General features: G+C 36.4%; 1 protein-coding gene across 1 annotated transcript in view; it reads left to right on the forward strand.

Annotated features, from left to right (window-relative positions):
• Positions 1–22,673, forward strand: part of LOC150090186 (formimidoyltransferase-cyclodeaminase-like) — a 158,260-nt gene that overhangs the window by 122,132 nt on the left and 13,455 nt on the right. The window contains exons 11-12 of the mRNA XM_090369004.1: positions 1,285–1,423; positions 13,591–13,686. Coding sequence (XP_090225130.1) covers positions 1,285–1,423; positions 13,591–13,686 — 235 coding nt within the window. The remainder of the gene's footprint in view (positions 1–1,284; positions 1,424–13,590; positions 13,687–22,673) is intronic.

The raw sequence follows: 22,673 nt of genomic DNA on the forward strand, positions 1-22,673 counted from the left end.
CTGTACAATCAAATCACGTTACGACGAACTCACCATAGTAAAATACCGTTCACTATACGATGTGTAGTAAGCGCTGGTCATTGTGATCACGTTTGTGAATTGAATTTTAATTCTATTAAACAGCGATTCTAATTAGAGAAAATAGGAGGAATGTTATCCACAGGCTATAAAAGTAAAGATATATTAAGCACAAATTTACCCTTTATTACCTTACCAATTAAAAAATTAAATGATATGTGAAAATCGGAAGAATATAAGTGATAATTGGAATAATTAATATGTACTGTAATATGGACATACTAACTAGTTGACATTTCTATTCACTGACATTTGTGGTTGGAGGTTAAAATTTAAAACAGTAAAAAGATAAGCAATCAATAACAAAGGACACAGCACACACAAACACGATATGCGCAAGTGAGAACGGAGTAACAAGTTACAAAGCTTTAAAAATAGGAATGAAGAGAAGATCTGAAAATTAATTTTTTTATATGATTGAAGATTTCAAATCTTCTTCTTCTTTAAGTAGCAAACGCCATTCGGCAGCATTAAAGAAGAAGAAGAAGAAGATTTCATGGAAGTGTAAACACATTTCACCATAATAACCCACAGAATTCCAGCTGTCGGTATTATCACAAATTCAGTAAGATCGAGTTTACTGTCCGTTTATGATAGATTTCACTAACAGAAAAGCCCAATAAACAGGTGACTGCTAATTGTTTTATGGCTTTGACCTCTAGAATTTCGACTGAACCACGTGGTACTGTCGGAGACAATCGTAGGGTAATCTCCAGTGCTGCGGTCTCCTGCCCCGATCAAACAGCATGCTGTCCCAATTAAGCGAAGTAAACCCTGGCTGTTTTTTAAGATTTGCCCCAAATAAACGGCTGCCCCGATTAACCGGTTGCCCAAATAACCGGAATCCACTGTATGTGTTTTTATGAATATGTGCAGCATAGATTGCACACTCCTAAAACTTCCTTAAAATCACAGTAGCAGGTTGATTAAAGATTTGCATTAAATAATGCTTTGGATAGTTTGAAAAATTTTCCAAAAATATGTTTTGTGTATGTGCAGAAATATTTTTAACTTAAGTTATTAATATTTTTAACTTTTAACTTTTAACTTATTTTTAACCTTTGTTATCTCCTCATTAATGAAAGATAAAGGGAAAAATAGAATAGCATGATTTACAAGCATCAAAAAATAAATGTGATAACTGAATGAATCTTTGTGATATAGTATCTTCTGCTTATTATTTATTTATATTTTTTAAATGTACAGAAGGGAGGCAGCAATGGAAGCAGGTTTGAAAAAAGCCATTTCTGTTCCAATGAGTATGGCACGTGCTGTTAGCAAGATTTGGGATACTGCAAGAGAACTGGCTACTACAGCAAACATAGGAACCAAATCAGATCTTCAGGTATTCAGTCAAATGGAATTTTTTATTTCAAAATTACTTTCATAATTATTTGTTTCTCTTAATTTGCAAAAAAAATTGGCAGTAGATTTGTGGATTGAATAATACAGATTTCTTCAAATATGTAAAATCTTTCCATTAATGTAAAACTGTTGTTGAATTTACATCATTATTAAGTTTTGGCATGTCTGTCTGACATTTGTTCCCTTGCCTGTAATAACTTGAGTTCCAATGAATACATTTTCATGAACTTTTATATTTGGCTCTTTTTAAAAAGATTTGTCAGGCGATTTCAAATTTGATTAAAATCAGGCATTGATAGTTTTATTAAAATTAGAAATTTGTTCATTTTATTTCTTAATTATCTTCAGTAGTCCTTATGTAATTAGCTTAATTGCTTGAAATTGTTTTTGACAATGTTTTGATTGGAGGAATGAATGGGCAATATGACAGATGTATTAAAAAAGAAGAGAAATCCCTGATTTATACACTGCATATATATTGGTACAGCTGCTGCTATCTGAAGTGTTATAGTTGATTTTTTATTAATTTGCTAAATAAATTAGTAAATTATGCTCAGACATGATGGGAAGGAGTATAAGACTGAGAGCCTTGTCAATTAATTTGGCCCTGAAAGGATTGTGCAAGGCTCATGGGGGTAGAATTTTTCTCAACGTGGTCTGTGTTTGTTAACAGGAGAGACTGCTTCTACAGGGATGGGATACACTTAAATAGAAAGGGTGCAAGAGTGTTTGCGGATGCTATCAAGGCAGCATTAGGTGGGTAAGAAAACTGCTAGCTTGGGGGGGGGATACACAGACTAAAGGTTAAAAGTAGCTACAGGCAGAGGTGAAAATGATTCTTGCACTTCTATTAGAATGAGTAGTGACCAAGAGGGCAGGGTACTGGGGGTTTCATGGATTGGAGCAAATCATCATGAAACTAATAAATACATGGGCTGTGTTAAGGTAACTAAGAATAGGAATAGGTGCATGTATTACTTGCATGTACACCAATGCTAGACGTACAGTAAATAGATTTTATGAATTTGAAGTGCTGGTCAAGACATCAAAGGATAATATTGTTGGGATATCAGAGACATGATGTCACACAGATATTAGGAATCCAGAATTAAAATTTGGGGAGTACAATGTGTACAGAAATGATAGACAGGATAGGAAGGGAGGAGGGGGTTATGCTGTTAATTAAGAAAAACATAAAATATAAGGAAATGCATCCAATTGACATAGATGGACAGTGCTATGTTGAATCAGTTTACTATGACATAAGCACTGGGAAAGCAAAAATGAGAGGAGGAGTGTGTTATAGGCCTAATGACTTTAATGAGTACAATGAACAATTGTACAGAGAAATAGAATGGGCTAGTAAATCAGATTTGTGTTATAATGGGGGATTTTAACTTCCCAGATATTGACTGAAACTTGTGAGTTGGTTACTTGTGCACTAGCAAGATTTTTGTGGATTTCTTGGATGATTGTTTTCTGCAGCACCGTGTTCGAGGGGAAACCAGAGAGTGTAATACTCTTGATCTGTTTATCAGCAGTGATTATTCGTGCATTAAGAATTTGCTGATAAAGGAACCAATAGGTGGATGGATCAGTGTACTGATGAGAGATTTACTTAAAGATGTAACTACCATCAAGGCTAAAGGGAAGGCTTTTGTTTTCGTAAAGGTGACTACAGGGGTCTCAGACAGTTTTTAAATTCTGTACAGTGTGACCAACTGATAGATGTTCCCAACAGCAAATTCTAAGTGGGAAGCATTCAAGGAACTAATCGTGGAAGCTACTAGGCATTTCATACCGATTAAGAAATATTGTTCAAGGTTTAGGCATAAATTAATGTCAGATGAACTAATGAGACTCATGGCAGAGAAGAAAAATGCATGGGATGCATATAAATTATAAGGCGACACAGAAGCCTATGGCAAATATAACCTGGTCTATAATCAAGTCACAAAGGAGATTAGGCAAGCAAAGGCAGATTACGAGAAATCTTTGGCAAAAGATGCTAAGAAAAACAGCAAGGACTTCTCTACTTATATAAACTCAAGAAGGAAGAGAATTAATCAGATTGGTCCACTTGATATCAATAGTTTGACTGTTGATCCTGCTCAGATAGCTGATAATCTCAGTGAGTATTTTGCATCTACATTCACACATGAGGAGTTATTCAATGAGGGTAATGCCAGAAGTTTATCAAACTGTAACAGGGAGCTAATTGATTTTGTAATAACGAAGAGCAAATTTCAGGAGAAATTGTTGAAGTTAAACGTAAGGAAGGCACCTGGGGTGGATGGTATCTATCCAGTTATATTAAAGGAGGCGGCAAAGGAAGTAAGCAAACCCTTAGCCATTATTATGAGAGCATCCTTGGACTCAGGGAAATCCCCACAGACTGGAGATGTGCAAATATATCCCCAATTCACAAAGGGGGTGTCTAAGGGTGACACGAGTAATTACAGACCAGTTAATTTAATTTCTGTTCCGCTGAAAATAATGAAGTCGCTGGTTAAAGATGCATTGCAGGATCATCTGGACAAGACTGCAGTAATAATTCAGACAGTGTGGGTTTGTTAAGGGAAGGTCTTGTCTGACAAATTTAATTGGATACTATGATGTGATTACAAAGGAACTGGATGCAAAAAATAATTTTGATATCATATGCTTGGATTTCAGAAAAGGTTTTGACACTGTTGTACATGGAAGGCTATTGTACAAATTAGAGCAGTATGGTATTATGGGTAAGTTACTACAATGGATAAAAGGGTGGTTGAGTGGGAGAAAACAGAGTGGTAATCAATGGATGCTGCACCAATGTTATTAGTGGAGTCTCCCAGGGTTCGGTTTTGGGCCCACTCTTGTTTTGTATATTTATCAATGATATTGATGAAGGTATATCAGGCTTAACGTTGAAATTTTCAGATGATACAAAGGTTGGAAGGATTGTTAATGACAGTAATGGCAGTGTGCTACTGCAACAGGATCAAAAAAATTTGGGCAGATGGGCTGAGAAGCGCTGAAGTTGAACTTTTCAAATGCAAAGTACTGCATATGGGTAGAAGTAAACCCCCAGAGAAAAGTACAAACTGTGTGGTACTACACTTAGGGTGGTAGAAAATGAAGACCTGGCAGTAATTGTTTAGTCAGATATGAAATTTTCTGAGCAATTCAACAGGCTGTCTGAGCAGGTCATGGGGTATTGTCACTGATATACAGGAATTTTGCTAATAGGGAAAAGGAGGTGATTATCCCTTTATATAAGGGAATGGTCAGGCTACATCTTGAGTACTGCATACAGGTTTGGAGGCCTCATTTTAGGAAGAATGTAGAGTTGCTTGAGCTTGTACAGAGAAGGGCAAGATTGGTGAGGGGAACAGAAGGGTCCTTGTACCAAGAGAGGCTTAAGTTCTGCAAATTTCAGTGGCTGGAGACTGAGCACCTGAGAGGTGATCTGATTGAGGTGTATAAGGCCTTGAATGGATTGAGCCTGCTGAATTCTGATGGGATCCTTCCACTTGTTCAGATTACGAACCTGAACCTGAGGGAACATAAATTCAAATTGAGGAAAGACAGTTCTAGAATAGATGTGTGGGAATTTGCATTTAGCCAGTGGGTGGTTAAATGCCAGAACAAACTTCCATCTGTCACTGTGGAAGTTGATACCATAAATAAATTCAAGGAGGAACTGGACAAACTTTTAGAAGGAATGAATGTGTGAAAATTTTTTTTTTTTTTCCCGGCGTTATTTGGAAAAAACCATTACCTTACCTGGAAATCATCATGAAACTTGATGCGCATACATTGTACTTGTTACTGCAGTGACACAACAAGTACAATTGAGCTGTGATGTGCTACGTTATTCCATTATATCAGTATAATGATTAATATGCAAGTGTGCCAAAATCTACAATCCGGCATTCAAAGGAATATCGTGAAAGAAAGGAAGGGAAGTTGGACAGAAATGTGAATCCAGATGAAATTCAACAAGAGTCTTTCGTTATGCCTGGCAGTTCTCAAACTGCACCCAAAAAAACTCTAGCTGAAATAATGAAGGAATATCATGAATTGAACAAAAGAAAATTAGAAATTCAAACTATTCCAAATAATAACGAAATTTAACTACAGAGTTCTACTATGCCTGATACTTATCAGGAATCTAAAACTCCAGCAGAATGAAGGAATATCGTGCACGAAAAAAAGTGAAATTAGAAATTGCTAATAATGGGATTTCTGATTACATCCCTATAGTGTCTACATGAGATGACAGTGAGTTTGAAAAACTAGTGTAGAAAAACCTATTTGGATCTAGTTGTAATGTTTGTGATCATTTTTGGTTTCAATTAGATTTGAAACTATTTCCAACAATTTCATATGGATTACTTCAAAATGAATTTCTTCAAAATCTGATCATCATGGAATAACTCCCAAACATTTGCTGTATATGCCAATGAAAATTATGTGAATGCATACTGCATAAAATTTGCAAATTGCATTTAAATCAGCTAACATTACTCATTCTATATTGGAATCGAAAGAATTTATAAACAAGTCATTAGAGATTGCTCCAGAATTATGGCATTCACTACAATTTAATGAATTAGTACAAGTTGTTTGACAGTCCGATAGTACATTTTCTAAAATTCTTACAAAAATAGGCAATGGAGAAGCATTATTACCAGATGAACTTAAAATTATAGAATCGATATTTGTTACCAAAGAAGATGTTACTAATTTATGTCCACAAGCGATTCGACCATTTTCAAGAAATAGTGATGTAAATGCCTATAATACAAATGCTTTAGTTGCAGATGAAACCCATGAAGTGGTTGCACACGATTTATACCACAGATATCATTCTGAAGAACAGTTAACAAGTATGGGAAATAAAATTCATAAAATGTCAGTAACTGAACCTGCAGGACTTTCATACATCCTACCATTATTGAAAGGAAAACTGTAAAGATTACTATAAATATAGATGTGGTAAATGGTGCAATAGGTACTTTAGTATATTTTGAATTTGAGGATGAAGAAACAGTTAAATGAGTATGGATGAAATTTCCTGAGTCAAAAATAGGGCATAACCTTCAATCTCGTTATAAACAATATGTGAAAGATAAACATTTATCTAGTCAATCCGTACCTATTATAAAACGGTCAACTACGATTCTATTCAAGAACAATAGGAAATTAACATGTAGACGTACACAGTTTCCTTTAGTATGTGCCTGTGCTTTGATTATACATAAATCTCAAGGTGGGACCTGGACAAAGTTTTATATAATTATGAGAAATATCATCAACAGCAACTTGTATACATGGCCTTATCTCGAGTGACCTCATTGCAAGATTTATATATTACAAATCCATGTGACGATTTCACATTTCACCATGGCAAAGCTACTAGTAATATAGAACTTCGTTTGAAAAATAATAAGCTACCTACCGTCTCTACAGGATGAACTGAAAGATTTCATACAAAGTGGTATATCTATATCATCAATGAACGTACAAAGTTTATGGGCCCATGTTCGAGATATCAAAATGGACACAATCTTACAGCAATCAAAAATATTGATATTAAGTGAAACTTGGTTGGATAATGATGAACATATATTACTTAAACCATTCCAGTGTGTGACTTGATTTAAAAGGTCGGATGTTTGTAGTGGTGGTGTTGCAATATATCAACGTGAAGGTTGAACTATCATCAGTGCACCACATATCTTTGCACAACATAATAGCAGCAATGTGACAGCGGTATCAGATGAAATTGGAGACATTTGTGATCTTTGTGCAGATTCGATAGTGAATCTATTTTCATAGTTGCCATATACACCACTCCAGGGTTGGAGTGGTGTATATGGATTATATCCGTTAGATATAATTGAAAAATTCATAAACAAGAATTTGATGCCGTATTCCATTGAAGGTCCAAAATTATTGGAAGAGCCAGTGGATCATATACCTATAGTTCTCACTGGTTATTTCAAGAATTGCTACTCACTGCTGCTTCTTCCCACCTGGCTACGGAGGTGCCATGCAATGATGACAAAATGGTTATGAAGTATAACTCCACAATATGAGAGATGCCTGATGGTGTATAAGATAAATTAAGACTAAGATGCATTAAGGGCTTATGCCTCAGGCTGCAAGAGAATTAGACTACGTATAAGTTAGTGCAAAGGCATCATATTAGTACACAGCTAAACTCTAAATTAGCAAATTTTTGCAAAGGTGACATTGTTTAAATTATATCTCATATTGTAAATACCTTCAAAATGAGTTGCCGTGATATTGCACTACTTCGAATAAGTAACGCCTTTCCCAAAGAATTTGTTAAATTTAGAGCATACAGCTAAACTCTGAATTTGCTAATTCAGAGTTTAGCTGTGTACTAATATGATGCATTTGCACTAACTTGTACGTAGTCTAATATGGTTTATTGTATTTCATAACAACTTTTCTATTGTATCATATGGTATGCATCAAATTAGTAACTGTTACTAATTTCTAAAAACCATTTTGAGATGATTTTCAGCACGTTCTGATTGAAAGATGGATCTGTATTAAAAGTTTTCCATATTTTGATTTCTAAAATGGTAGGTATAGGAATATTATTCACACGTAAGACCCCTATATTTCCTTTTGGTATGAACTTCTATTACAAGATCTGGAGTTTAATTAAATTTAAAATTAATTAAAATTATTTTATTTTATTTACTGTTCAAGTGTAATTATTAACAATTATTACTTCTCATATTCAGTAGATAGTATCCATGTATTGAATTATTGTCTCACTTAATTCGTACTCGGTTTTTTTTTTTTTTTTGTATTCAAGACATACAGTAGACTGTCGAAATAATGGCAACCCAAATAACAGAACATTAGAGCTAATAGCACATTAGCATTATTAGAGGCATACGATGCAAGAAAGCAAGCTTATGCAGCATCAGCCAAAAAAAAAAAAACTCCCATTTCACCCCTCCATTCATTCCAAATGCCTGTCCAGCTCAACCTTAAATTTATTTAGGCTATCAACTTCCACAACAAAAGATGGAAGTCTGCCATGAATTAGCTAGCCGAGTGGGTAAAGTACCTGCCCGGCAACCCAAAGGTCGCGGGTTCGATTCCCGCCTCGGGCTTGGATCAAAGTACTGCAAAAACCTTGGGAGGTGCAATATGGCCACAGAAGCCGATGCGCCAACAACTACCAAATCAAAAAAAAAAAAAAAAAAATGAATTAGCTACCCGCTGGCTAAAGGCAAATTTCCGCACATCTATTCTACAACTGTGCAGAAATTTGCCTTTAGCCAGCAGGTAGTTGGTTGGTGGAACAGGCTTCCATCTTTTGTTGTGGAAGTTGATAGCCAAGTTTTTTTTTTTTTTTTTTTGGCTGATGCTGCATAACCTTGCTTTCTTGCATCATTGAGATCGGATGTTTACATACAGTGCAGGTGTTTTGCAGTGTCGAAAAGGAAAATGGCAAGTCATGTGATTACTATATTTGTTTACATTTGCCATTTTGAAAGTGAATTCTGTACTGATATCACGGATTACACTGCTGTGTTACATTTCACACATGTATTTCTAAAGTGACACAACTCAAAAAAGTAAGTTTTTCAGAAAAGGCAAAAACTATTTGTGAACTTAGCAGAAATTTAATTACTAATCAAGTAATATTGGCAAAAAGAATAGACTCAAAGAAACATCAATCAAATGTCATTTTTGATACTTCAACCTTGAAAACCCATCATTTTTGAGTTGTGACGATTTTGGTGTTCGTCTCACACGGGACTGAATTATTTTGAGTTCTGACACTTTTGATTTGTATTTGTATAAAATGTTTACTGTTGTGACAATTTTGATGTTTTGTTTGTATTAGCAAAAACGTAGTTTGGAGTTATAACAATTTGTAATTTTTGGGTTTTTACCCTTAATTTCAGGAACTTGGAGAAAAATATGTAAATGGATAATAAATTAGCATTAGTAGAGGCATATGATGCAAGAAAGCAAGCTTATGCAGCATCAGCCAAAAAAAAAAAAAAAAAAACTGCCACTTCACCCCTCCGTTCGTTCGAAATACCTGTCCAGCTGAGCCTTAAATTTATTTAGGCTATCAACTTCCACAACAAGGGATGGAAGTCTGTTCCACCAATCAACTACCCGCTGGCTAAAGGCAAATTTCTACACATCTATCCTACATCTGTCTTTCCTCAATTTGAATTTATGCCCTCTCAGGTGATTATTCTGAGCAAGAGGAAGAATCCCATCAGCATTGAGCATGCCCAAACCATTCAAGGCTTTATACACCTCTATCAGATCACCTCACCAGTGCCTAGTCTCCAGACACTGTAATTTGCAAAACTTAAGCCTTTCTTTGTAAGAGCAACCCTTTGTTCCATTCACTAATCTTGTTGCGCCCTTCTCTGTACTCGTTCCAGCAGCTCTACATCCTTCTTGAAATGAGGCCTCCAGACCTGTATACAGTACTCAAGGTGTGGCCTGACCATTGCCTTATACAAGGGAATAATCACCTCCTTATCCCTGATAGAAAAATTCCTGTATATCATTGACAAGACACCATGAGCTACTCTTGCAGCCCGTCTGCACTGCTCAGAGAACTTCATATCTACCTGCACAATTATCCCCAGGTCCTTTTCATTCTCTACCACTGTCAGTGTAGTACCACAGAGTTGATACGTTGCTCTGGGATTGCTGTTTCCCATATGTAGTACTTTACATTTGTCAATGTTAAACTTCATTTGCCACCTCTCAACCCATCTGCTCAACCTTTCCAACAATTATCAAATCAACAATATTACCTTCATGAACAAATCATTTTCTTTATTTATAAAATGTATTCATCAAAAATACAAAAACAACTTTTTCCTAAATCTAGAACATTTTTAAAAAATGAATCATAATAAGTTTTTGCGATTATATTTTTATTAATAAGATCTTGAATATCTTTCTTTTTATTCTCAGCTAGTGGCATTTTCTTTGAGTAAGTGTGAACCAACCTGAGAGAGTAATTCAACTCTTCTGGAGATTTTCGTCACATTCCCCACATTGACCTTCTTGTACATTGTCTTCATACAATGTTTTATAGAAGAAGGCATGAGGGTGTCCCTTTTCAACTCAAAGTACCTTAATATCATGCCACTTAACTATCAGTGTCTACTGTAAAATTATTTCCCCATTCTTCTTGCAGCTTTTTCAAATCATAAAAATCTTCATAAGTTAACTCATGAACGTGATATGGGGGACTGTTCTTTTTTTTGCCATTCGAATCAAGGTAAGATACTGCTGTGGTACATAGATTTGACTAGATTTGAAGTGTTTCAACCTGTTTTTCTATGATGCTATGCACATTATCGCCCTCGTTTTAAGTGTCCACATATGAGGAATTTATGGGTAATACTTCAAACTTTGAATTTATTTACTGCATATCAGTAGGCAGAAAGTAAATATTTGTTCTTCTGCTGCCCACAAGTTATTTAAGTAAAAAACATCCATATCTGTATTGTTGACCTTTCCAACAACGTGTTGATGTAATGAAGTACACAGCTTCCAATTTCCATTGCACCATGTTTCCCTTCTGTTTCATTCCAGAAGTAACACTCAACATTCTTTGCATTCAAATCACTTATAGTGAAATTAAAACAGTTCATTTTACTTTTATAATAAAATGATGAAACTAGGCCTCTGGGTAATGGCATTACCGCCTGTAAATCATGTACAGTAACGTATGCACCATTCAGGTTTTTCTTATCATTATCCTTTCCTTACAAGACAGTTCTTTCTCTTTTTGGTGCAGGTTATAAGATTCAAGCAATGATTTTTTTTTTTTCCCCTCTTCATCTTCATTTTGGAATGGTTTGCAGAGATCACACTGGCCCTTTGGTACATAAAACGAGATGTTAAACTCGCCTTGAAATATATGATTGAACATGGCTAAGTTTGCAAATGGTAGTTGCTGTTTCTCATGATCTTCTTTATAATCAAAGTAAAGATCTGCAAGACTTACCTCTCTCAATAAACTCGTGTAGATTGAGCTCTTAAATAATGACTCTATTCTAGGAATAGCATTAATAAATTTTCTTACACTCTCTTTGATTTCAGGATCAACAGTGGGTTGCTTTCCATGTTTTCCTCTCATATCCCACTGAAGGAATCCAGTATCACTTTTCTTTAACAATGCTGTCTGAATAGGTCTATCATTTATGTCACGGGTAGCCTTGAAAAATGCCTAACAATGAATTCCCTTTGCCTTTGTAAATCAGCAAGGTTCCAGTAACTAGCAAAAATTTCTTCTCCGACTGTCGTTTATTATCCCACTGCAACCCAATCTACATTCTTCTCCACAAGGTGGGCATATTTTCCTCTCAGAAAATTTTTTTCTTAGATTTTGAAGACGATGTGTAGGCTTTTCCAGAATTTCTTAACAATTTCACTTTTTTATTTAACGAATTTTCAGGTTTTTGTTCCCTTTTTCTTTGTTTTTTCTCTCTTTCCTTGATTCCAACTTCAGCCTGAACATCATGTTCATTTGCACTGTCGGAGGAATTATGAGTGAAATTTAGATTTGCGTCTGAATTATCAATGTCACTTTCATTGCTGTATATGGGAAATACACAGTAATTGTTTTGTTTTACTTTAGTCAAATGCATCATGGTTGGACACTCAGAATTAAATGACACTGCATAAACATTACTTCCTTCAGGTTCAGACATGGTAACAGGTGAATCGGTAAACTCTTGAATTGCAGATGAACTTCCAAGATCAGGATGCTGATCTTCTTTATTTGGCGTCATATCATCACTTGCCGTCGGATTATTCAAATGTTCCTCCTCTTTATCACCACCTGTAGTCAGATTATGTCTTGTATGTTTTTTCTCTGTAACACCACCTGTTGTTGGATTCGTTAAATGTTCTTCCTTTCTAAACATTGTGGTTGCCATTTGCACCATAATACTTGCGTGACTCGAATACATAATTATGCTGCGCCAAACACTGAAAAGGAAATTATTTGTATTATTTCATCAAAAGTGACATAACTCGAAGTATAATAAAAAAAATCCATCAAAAGTGATATATCTTGAAATGTAATCAACAAGAAATGTTCACCATGATTGGCTGAAATGACTCAATTAAAAATAAAACAATTTTGTCTTCACTGAAGCACAAAAAAGGAAAAATCATGTGAATTCATCAAAAGTGATATAACCCAAAATGTAATAAAATTATTCTTTGTTGGCTATATTTAGAGTTAGTGACCTAACTCTAAATATAAACAGTTAGTGACCTAACTGTTTATATTTACCTTGATTGGCTAAAGTGACACAACTCAAAATAAAACAGTTTTTTCTTCAAATTTTGACCAACAAAACTGTCTTAACTCTAAATATTACACATATACACTCCACGTTTCAACCATATAAATAACACAACTCAAAATACTGCAGTTTTGAACTTCGATCAGCACACAAGTTTGCCATACGGTTTAGGCCACAACTGATAACGAGTCACTCTTGTAGAAGGTAGTATGATCTCATTTGAAAAGTTGAGTGACACAAGTGCCATCTGGCAGACGGAATATGAAGCTAAGTTAGTGCACTTTTGATGATTGATAGATGAATGTTTACTGATCATCCTTTATGATGATAACTCAAAAATTATGATTTTTGAGTTGTCATTTTATAAATACATGTGTGATTTATTTTAAATTAAAAACCCCTCACTATGGCTCCTAAAGTTAATAAACCTCATACAGAGAAGAAAAGAAGAACAGCATTAAAGCTTAGTGACAAACTTGATATAATCCAAATTATTACATTAGGATCACCTGGAAAGTTGGGGATTTGAACCTGGGCCTTTTCCACCCGGTGTGCTACACACTCAGACTAAACTTGATATAATAAAGAAAACAGAACTGGGCATAACCAGGAGTGTATTAATGGCAGAATATAACATTGGATCATCAACGTGTTTATGTTTTTATGTGCAGTTATTCTGAAAGTCTTCTGTATTATAAAGTAAAAACCATAAAAAATATTTGTGAAATAAAAGTTTAATTATTTTTAATTTAATTATTTTACGGAAATAAATTTCCTTATTAAGGAATTATTTACATTTCATTTTTAGGTTGGTGCACGTTGTTTAGAGACTGGTGTGTGGGGTGCTTACTGGAATGTGACTATTAATGTTGAAGGAATTAAAGATGAAAATTATAAGAATGAAGTGAGTCAAAAGTTTTCTTTCTCTGAATTATTAAATCCTTGTATGACTTTGACATAGCCCATAAATATCCCACAAGATGGGATATTTATTGTCAATAATAGGAAACACTCTTTCAAACATGATACTGTGACAAATGGCTTTATTTTACACACTTAATATTATGCACCAATTTGTCTTATAGACTATACGAATGATTGTTGAAGCGGATGGTGAAAATGTTTTATCAAGAGGCAGGATATTCAGACACAAATGCTTTAAACGTATAGTTGACAGTAGCGTAAAATGTGGGAGACATTGCATGCTAGCAAGTAACAAACTTGTCTCGCATGTTAAAGCATTATAAATAAATATTAAAAGTTTATTAGTTTCACATTAACATACACTGAGTGATCACTGAATTATGACCACCCCTGTAAAAACTGAATGCGACCCATTGACTACGTGAGGTATGAGAGTGCTGAGTTAGTTGGCCTATTTAGCATAGATAAGGTGTCAGTGGTTCAATAGGTACTAAATTTCTGAGCGTGATGGGTAAAAGGAAGGATTTATCTGACTTTGATAAAGGACAGATTGTGGGTGCTCAATGAGTTGGTGCCTCAATTTCCCAAATGGCTGAACTGGTGGGCTGTTAGAGAGCTGCGTTACTTAAAATGTACCTGGATTGGCGTAAAAATGGTCAAACAACGATCCAACAGCAAAACTACAAAGATCAGCTAAAGGTTGACGTTAGAGGTGAGTGCCCGTCCAATGACTCATACAGGTGAACAGGCACAGCACTGTTGAAAAGTTGACTATCCAATACAACATGGGCCAACCTGGAACAATATCTGGCATGAACACAGTGGTGAGCTATAATGGGCTCGCGAGAGCCCATTGTTATTTTTTTTTTGAAAATTTGTGAGCCCATTGTTGAGATGATCATTTATTTTACAAATAAAATCCTGAATGCAATTATTGAGTATCCAGAGCCGAAACTACGGCGGGGCGAGCGGGGCCCCATTCCCAGCATTTTAATGGCACAATCGATCAGTTATATATTTTAAAACTGCTTCATTTTTGATTTAATTACAGTCAGACCTCTGTTTAACGAACTTCTTTTTATACAAATTTTTTTGATTCCCCTTGGTAATTACATTTAAAATGGTTTCCGTTGAACAAAGAAAATTTCATTCTAACGAACGGGTTAGGAGAGACAACTTTGTATGCATTGTTCTCACCCCTGGGCTTTAGGCATTTAGGTAATTAGAAAGTGTGAATTAAGGGTGAAGGGATTACCTTTTCACAATGTTAATGGTGTCCGTAAAACCCATGCAGTCACATACCGAGAAGTTGCACTAGTCAGTATTTTTTCCATATCCAGTCAGAAGATTAAGAGGATTCTCGACACGGATTATAGCCTCTGGTCAACCTGTGATGTGGTTCCCCTTTACTCTGACAAACGGGCATATGTTTTTCGGAGAAGTGAGTGATCTATGCCTTCCAGTAAATTTCTGCTGTCTATATTTACATGGTCACGGTAGCTGAATATCCGTGTGATTCTGACATTTTGCACTGTATTCAAAGAACTAGTGAGGGTAGCAATGTAAAGGGGGGATTGAGGCAACGAAGATATTATATAAACTTTACGAAGATGAAATGGCATACAGGCAATAATTAGCATTATATCATCAATCTCCAAAAAACTAGCGAGAATTAAGGATGATTGCTAAAGAACTTGATGTGGAAACTATAAAGATCGATCGGGTGTTTGGGCCACAATGAGTAGCTTGTAGCTTGCGGGCGGCAGTTGTGGATTGGAGGAATTATCCCGCTTTGTGCAAACATTTTGAATCAGAATTAAATATTCCAGATTATTAAATATTCCAGATTATTAAATCATTTTGAATTAAATATTCCAGATTATTAAATCGACTTTTAAATTTGGAATTTCTTAACCATTTAGCACTAATGATCGACATCCTGTAGGAGCTCTCTTACCTTTCAGAAGCTTTACAGAATCACAGTGGTAAAAGCATATAAATTAATTATTCGAACTATCAATGCTATTGCTAATTTGAAAAATTCTGAAGAAAATTATGCTAAATTTTACTAAAGTAAAATTGAGAGCATGTTGAAGTGGAAAGAATTTGAAGGAATCAAAAGTAAAAAAATTACCTCGTGACAAGTTATTAAATGCATTGTTTTATCCTTAAAGGATAAGTTATTAATGCAACAGGGTGATTTTAAATTAAATAAAGAAAATAACGATACCATTGAAAGAAATTTTAAACATATGCTACCTGAAATCGTGGAATGTGAAAAAACTTTCATTTCTGTTACAAGACGGTGAAAGCCAAATAAGAAATTTAAGTTTTCTGATAAAATATGAAATAAAAATTAATGATTTTAGAGATTTTGTCTCGAAGACAGTTTATCTTTAAAATCGAGTGAAATTCCCTTTTCAATTAAGAAAGCCAGAAAATATCTCTGAAACCATTGCGATTAGCAGTGCTGAAGCTGATTTCAGCTTAATGAATAATATTATGACAATTAAACACGTTGCAGATTATGATGACCATACATCTAAATTATTATTATCATCTATATGGTGTAAGGAAGCCTGAGGCTTATGCTGCACCAGCCAAAAAAAAAAAAAAAAAAAATTCCAAGTTACCCTGTGAGAGAGAGAAAGAGAGAGGCAAAAGTAGAAGGGGAATCACCAGGAAAGAGAAGAATGATGATATCCAGCTCAGGACCCTGGGTGTGCCAAGCCCATACTCACCAGATGTGAGCCCAGCTCCCCTGGGGTTGTATGGAAAACCATTGCTTCAATTTGATCTGGATCATTACGTCAAATCATTCCTCTGTAATCATCGCTCAGCTATTGAGCAAAGCAGAAGATCGACAACAAATATTAATAAAGAAGTAAATTTTATATGGCAATTTTTAGAATAAATTTTTCTTGAATATTTGTAAAATAATTTTTTTTCATGTAATCTGCGTACTTTTTCTAGAAAGTTTGTTTTTTATGTAATATTTGTTTTTATATTGTGGAATGTTTTGTGATTGGTAAAGTTATTTTATGTTTTTTGTGACATGGGAAATATTTCATGTTTTTTTTTATTCGCAATATTAAAATTTTATCATGAAAAAAAATGTATCTATTATATTTCCTTAGTTGTTAAAAAAAAAGACATAAAAAAGTTTCGCATGTGCTCGGCACACGCGGTAGATGATTTATGCGAGACATCCTTCGTATTTCTTTTAGGTATTTGATTTGTATATATCGATTACGAAATAAAAGAGATTTTTTATTGTAAATATTTTATTGATCGTTCACAGATTTTCATAATTTCTGGAAGACAAGATACAATGGATTTATGATAACTAAAGTAAGAGATGTATACTTGCGAGTGAAATGTATCTAAATATCTCTGTAAAACAGCACTAATTGCTGTACCGATCTTGTAGTTGAAGCGACATACGCAGCTGTTAGGGGAACCTAACAATGGAATGTAACAAAAATGCGAGACGAAAAAATAAATTGTTGACAAATATTTGTATTGTTGCAATCATACTTATTGCAGTAGTAACTTCAGGAAGCATGATTGTGACATCATACTATTCAAAAATTCTAAAAAGTTAGAACTCCAGACACTGTTGTATCCAGTTATCATCGTAAGGCGAGGCATGACGACCTGGTTTTGAAGATGTTTTTTTTTTTTTAGATAGACCCAGGAACATTTTACACATTCACTTATACGCATGGTTAAAGGGGTAATCAGCCACATCTGTCCACCCCTAAATCCGCCCCTGACTCCAGATATCATAACAGTCACGAAAATGTGTCACATTCTCTAATCATACTACTAGTAGTCCGAGCGTGGGAAGCCGCGGATGACGTCACTTCTGTGAACGATCAAATTTACTTGGTAGAAAGTTGGAAAAACTGTGAGCCCATTGTTAAAATATTCACAGCTCACCACTGCATGACCGTGTATTGCACGTATGGGCTATACCAGCAGATGACCCCTGTGGCATCCTCTCCTAACCAAGATTCATCTGCATAAAAGACTCACCTGGTGCAAAGAGCATGCAAGTTGGATGTTAGAAGACTGGAAGAAGGTGTACTGGTCGGATGAGTCACGTTATTTACTCCACAGCATGGATGGTCGTGTACGGATTTGGCGTCAACAACATGAGGCTCTTGATCCATCATGCATGGTATCAAAAGTGTAGGCCAGTGGAGGCAGTTATATGGTGTGGAGCATGTTTCACTGGCAGGAACTTGGCAGGAACCTAGTGCATGTGGAACAACGTATCAGTGGTCTCCGCTATCATCAACTGCTTGCTGACTATGTACACCCCACTATGTTCCACTTTTTCCCAAATGGCGATGGTGTCTTCCAAGATGACAATGTGGCGAGCCATCGGGCACTTGTGCAGGAATGGTTTGAGGAACATTCTGAGTTCTGACTTCCAGCATATCGATTGGCCTCCGCACTCCCCCGATATCAATCCCATAGAGCACTTGTGGGACACTATGGAAAGGCATATCAGGCGTCTGGATACACCAATCGCCTCCATACCTGGATTGCTGACCACATTACATGCAGCTTGGTTGGCCATACCTCCCAAACGCTTCTGACATCTTGTTGAATCAATGCCACGTCGGATAGCTGCTGTACTGAGGGCAAAAAGAGGACCTACGAAGTATTAGGTAGGTGATCATAATTCAGTGATCACTCAGTGTATATAACAAGTAGCAGTTAAGGAAACTACCTTGTATGGTCAAGGCCATACAGGGTAGTTTCCTTACCTACATGTAATTATCTGTAAGTATTATATTCCAGTCCTGAAACTTTTTGATCTTACCTTATATATATGACAGTTATCTTCCTGATTACAATTGCCAGGCATGAGAGTAATAACTGTTGTGCTGGCCTTCCTGTTGTAGGGAAGAACCTACTAGGAACAATATGAGGGAATTCACATGCCAAGCTGTTGTGAAAAGCACTCCCTCTTCTCTCCACCCCAAATAAAAATTTATTCTGCACTGTCAGAACCTCAAAGACTTGGGTGTATGTCGATGCTTATATCTTAGTTAATGATAAGCAGGACATTGCAAATGTGGAAAGCATTGGGCCAGTGATAGGCATAGTGTCACTTTCTAAATCAATAATAATCATTAGCATAGCAATCTGGGGAGATGCAGTCCATCCCGTTTTGAATTCTTTGACTATATTGTCCGCATTAGTAATCTGGGCAAATGCTGAGCCCCGTCTGCTAAAAGTGTACAGTCATTTCTTCAAATAGGCCTCTGGGGTTGGGAAAGTTCTGACTAATAATAATTGCAATGAAAGTCACCAACCGTCTATGTCTGAAACTTTATTAAAATAATAATAAAATAAGACAGGACAAAATTTGTTGTAAAAATAAAATAAAATACACTGTAAAGTTAAAATATGCGAAATTAAACTATGCGAAATTAAAAGTGATAAAAACAACTTTAGCTTTCAGTGGCACCTGCCTCCTTTATCAACAGTAAAACTTAACCATCATCGCACATCCTTAAATAACATCAGCAGGATCACTGCTCACAGCCGTGATCCTGCTGATGTTATTTAAGGATCCTGCTGCATGTTACCATAGGAGCATGGGCATTGTCATTAATCTCAATATGTGCGTGGAAACCAAGAAATGACTCAGGAGCGTGCCAAGTGGAATTCATCCCGTCCAAGAATTAGTTTCAAAATTGGGGATAAATACAGACTCCCTAATTATGTTCCAAAGAAGAAATCTGCAAGCTCTCGATCCATTTGCGGTTCCAATACCTATGCGAACAATCAATGATGACAGCACTGCCTGGGAAATTTGGTGGTTCTCCTCCCATAAGTGTTCAGCTACAATAGATTTCCCATAGTCCACAGTCTTTATTGCATTCCCCTAGATGATCCCCTTATAGTACCCCTTATACGATCTTTGAACCTGCATTTTGTCTCTCCAACGTAGCACTCCCCACAGTCCAGACAATTGATCTCGTATATGACCCTACTTGTACCCTCATTAGGTACAGGATCTTGGCCATGTTCAGCTTCTCAGATATGTTAGTCCAAGATCTTCTGGTGGTATCCCCAGAAGACCTTGGAGTTTGAACTATGTTTGGAGATGCAAAGGTATGTTATTTGATTGTTTAAGATATTTGGCCCCTGCACATTTTTTACTCAGTACAAGGGTGGTGCTAGCTAAATAGACTGAGACAAGTCAATAAGTTTGCTAGATTAATGGAGGAGAGGATAATAATATTAGAAATGAGAATTCTGGTTTCAGTTTCATATGCAATCTGAGCAGTAAATGGTTAACTAGGGAACAAGAGGATGTATTGAATTTAGATGCAAAGTTTGCATTGCTTGCTCAAAACCCTTCAACAGCAGAAATAACTATGAGTATTGAAAGAGCAGTGAACAAGTTACCGGCCACCATAGCTAATGAAATTCATGCTAGAACTTTGGTGATTTTGAGCCAGAATCTTGCAACTCCTTCTAATCTCACAACAATCCAGAGGAAGCACTCAAAACACCCACACTCGCCACACTGCAGGCATCAGCACATGCCTAAAACAGATGCTACGGCGGCTAATGGGGGGGGAACCCTGGAGACTGCCAAAAAAACATAAACACATCTGAACGTCTGTGTTAGCATTAGTAGAGGCATTTGATGCAAGAAAGAAAACTGCAGCATCAGCTAAAAAAAAAATAAAGTAAAATAAATAAATAAAAAATAACCACTTCCACTTCACCCCTCTGTTCGTTCGAAATACCTGTCCAGCTGAGCCTTAAACTTATTTAGGCTATCAACTTCAACGACAAGGGATGGAAGTCTGTTCCACCTACCAACCACCCGCTGGCTAAAGGCAAATTTCCGCACATCTATCCTACATCTTTCTTTCCTCAATTTTAACTTATGCCCTCTCAGGTGATTATTCTGAGCAAGAGGAAGAATCCCATCAGCATTGAGCATGCTCAAACCATTCAAGGCTTTGTACGCCTCTATCAGATCACCTCGCTGGTGCCTAGTCTCCAGACACTGTAATTTGCAAAACTTAAGCCTTTCTTCGTAAGAGCACCCCTTTGTTCCATTCACTAATCTTGTTGCTCTTCTCTGTACTCGTTCCAGCAGCTCTACATCCTTCTTGAAATGAAGCCTCCAGGCCTGTATACAGTACTCTAGGTGTGGCCTGACCATTGCCTTATACAAGGGAATAATCACCTCCTTATCCCTGCTAGAAAAATTCCTATATATCATTGACAATACACCATGAACTACTCTTGCAGCCCGTCTGCACTGCTCAGAGAACTTCATATCTGCCTGCACAACCACCCCCAGGTCCCTTTCATTCTCTACCACTGTCAGTGTAGTACCACAGAGTTGATACGTTGCTCTGGGGTTGCTGTTTCCCATATGTAGTACTTTACATTTGTCAATGTTAAACTTCATTTGCCACCTCTCAGCCCATCTGCTCAACCTTTCCAGATCCTGTTGCAGCAGCATAGTGTCAGTAGTGTCCTTGACAACCCTTCGTATCGTCTGCAAACGTGGACATTAAGCTTGATATACCATTTATATCATTATCATTTATCAATATCATCAATATCATTTATAAATACAGAGAACAGTAAAGGACCCAATACTGAACCCTGAGGGACTCCCCTAATAACATTAGTCCACGATGAGCAGTGTCCATTGATTACCACTCTCTGTCTTCTCCCCCTCAACCACCCCTTTATCCATAGCAGCAATTTGCCTCCAATGCCACACTGCTCCAATTTGTGCAGCAGTCTTCCATGTGCAACAGTATCAAAAGCCTTTCTAAGATCCAAGTATATAATATCAAAGTTATTCCCTGCATCCAGTTCTTTTGTGACTGCATCATAGTATCCAATCAAATTGGTCAGGCAAGACTTCCCCTTAACAAAACCATGCTGTGTCCGAGCTATAACTGAAATCTTGTCTAGATGATCCTGCAGTGCTTCTTTAACCAATGTCTCCATTAATTTTCCGGGAACAGAAGTTAAACTCACAGGTCTATAATTACTTGTGTCAGCCTTTGATCCTTCCTTGTGAATTGGGGTCACATTTGCACATCTGCAGTCCATGGGTACCTCCCCTAAGTCCAAGGAAGCTCTCATAATTATGGCTAAGGGTTTGCTTACTTCCTTTGCTGCCTCCTTTAATATAACTGGATAGATCCCATCCACCCCAGGTGCCTTTCTTGTGTTTATTTTCAACAATTTCTCCTTCACTTTACTCTCAGTTATTACAAGATTCTCAAGCTTACTGCTAGAGTTGAATACATCTCTGGCATTCCCCTTGCTGAATAACTCCTCATGTGTGAATGTCGATGCAAAATATTCATTTAGTTTGTTAGCTACCTGAGCAGGTCATCAACAGTTGACCCATCGATATCAAATGGACCAATCTGATTCATCCCCTTCCTTCTAGAGTTTACATAAGTAAAGAACTCTTTGCTGTTTTTCTTCACATCCCTTGCCAAGGATCTCTCGTAATCTGCCTTCGCCTGCCTAACCTCCTTTGTAACTTGGTTACAGATCAACTTGTATCTATCATAGGCTTCTGTGTCACGTGTTAATTTGTATGTATCCCATACATTTTTCTTCTCTGCCATATGCCTCATTAGTTCATCTGACATCCATTTAGGCCTAAACCTTGAACAATATTTCTTAGTTGGTATGTAAAGCCTAGTAGCTTGCAAGATAAGTTCTTTGAATGCTTCCCATTTTGAATTTGCTGTTGGTAACATCATCAGTTGATCCTACTGTATAGAATTTAAATACTGTCTCAGTCCATCGTAGTCGCCTTTACGAAAGCAATACCCCTTCCCTTTACCCCTAATGGTAGTTACCTCTTTGAGTAACTCCCACTTCAGAACACTGTGATCACTGGCACCTCGTGGTTCATTTATTTGCAGATTCCTAATGCATGAAGAA

Source organism: Mastigoproctus giganteus, chromosome 2 (genome assembly GCF_048544385.1).
Source record: "Mastigoproctus giganteus isolate SK-2022 chromosome 2, ASM4854438v1, whole genome shotgun sequence".
Lineage (NCBI taxonomy): Eukaryota > Metazoa > Arthropoda > Arachnida > Uropygi > Thelyphonidae > Mastigoproctus > Mastigoproctus giganteus.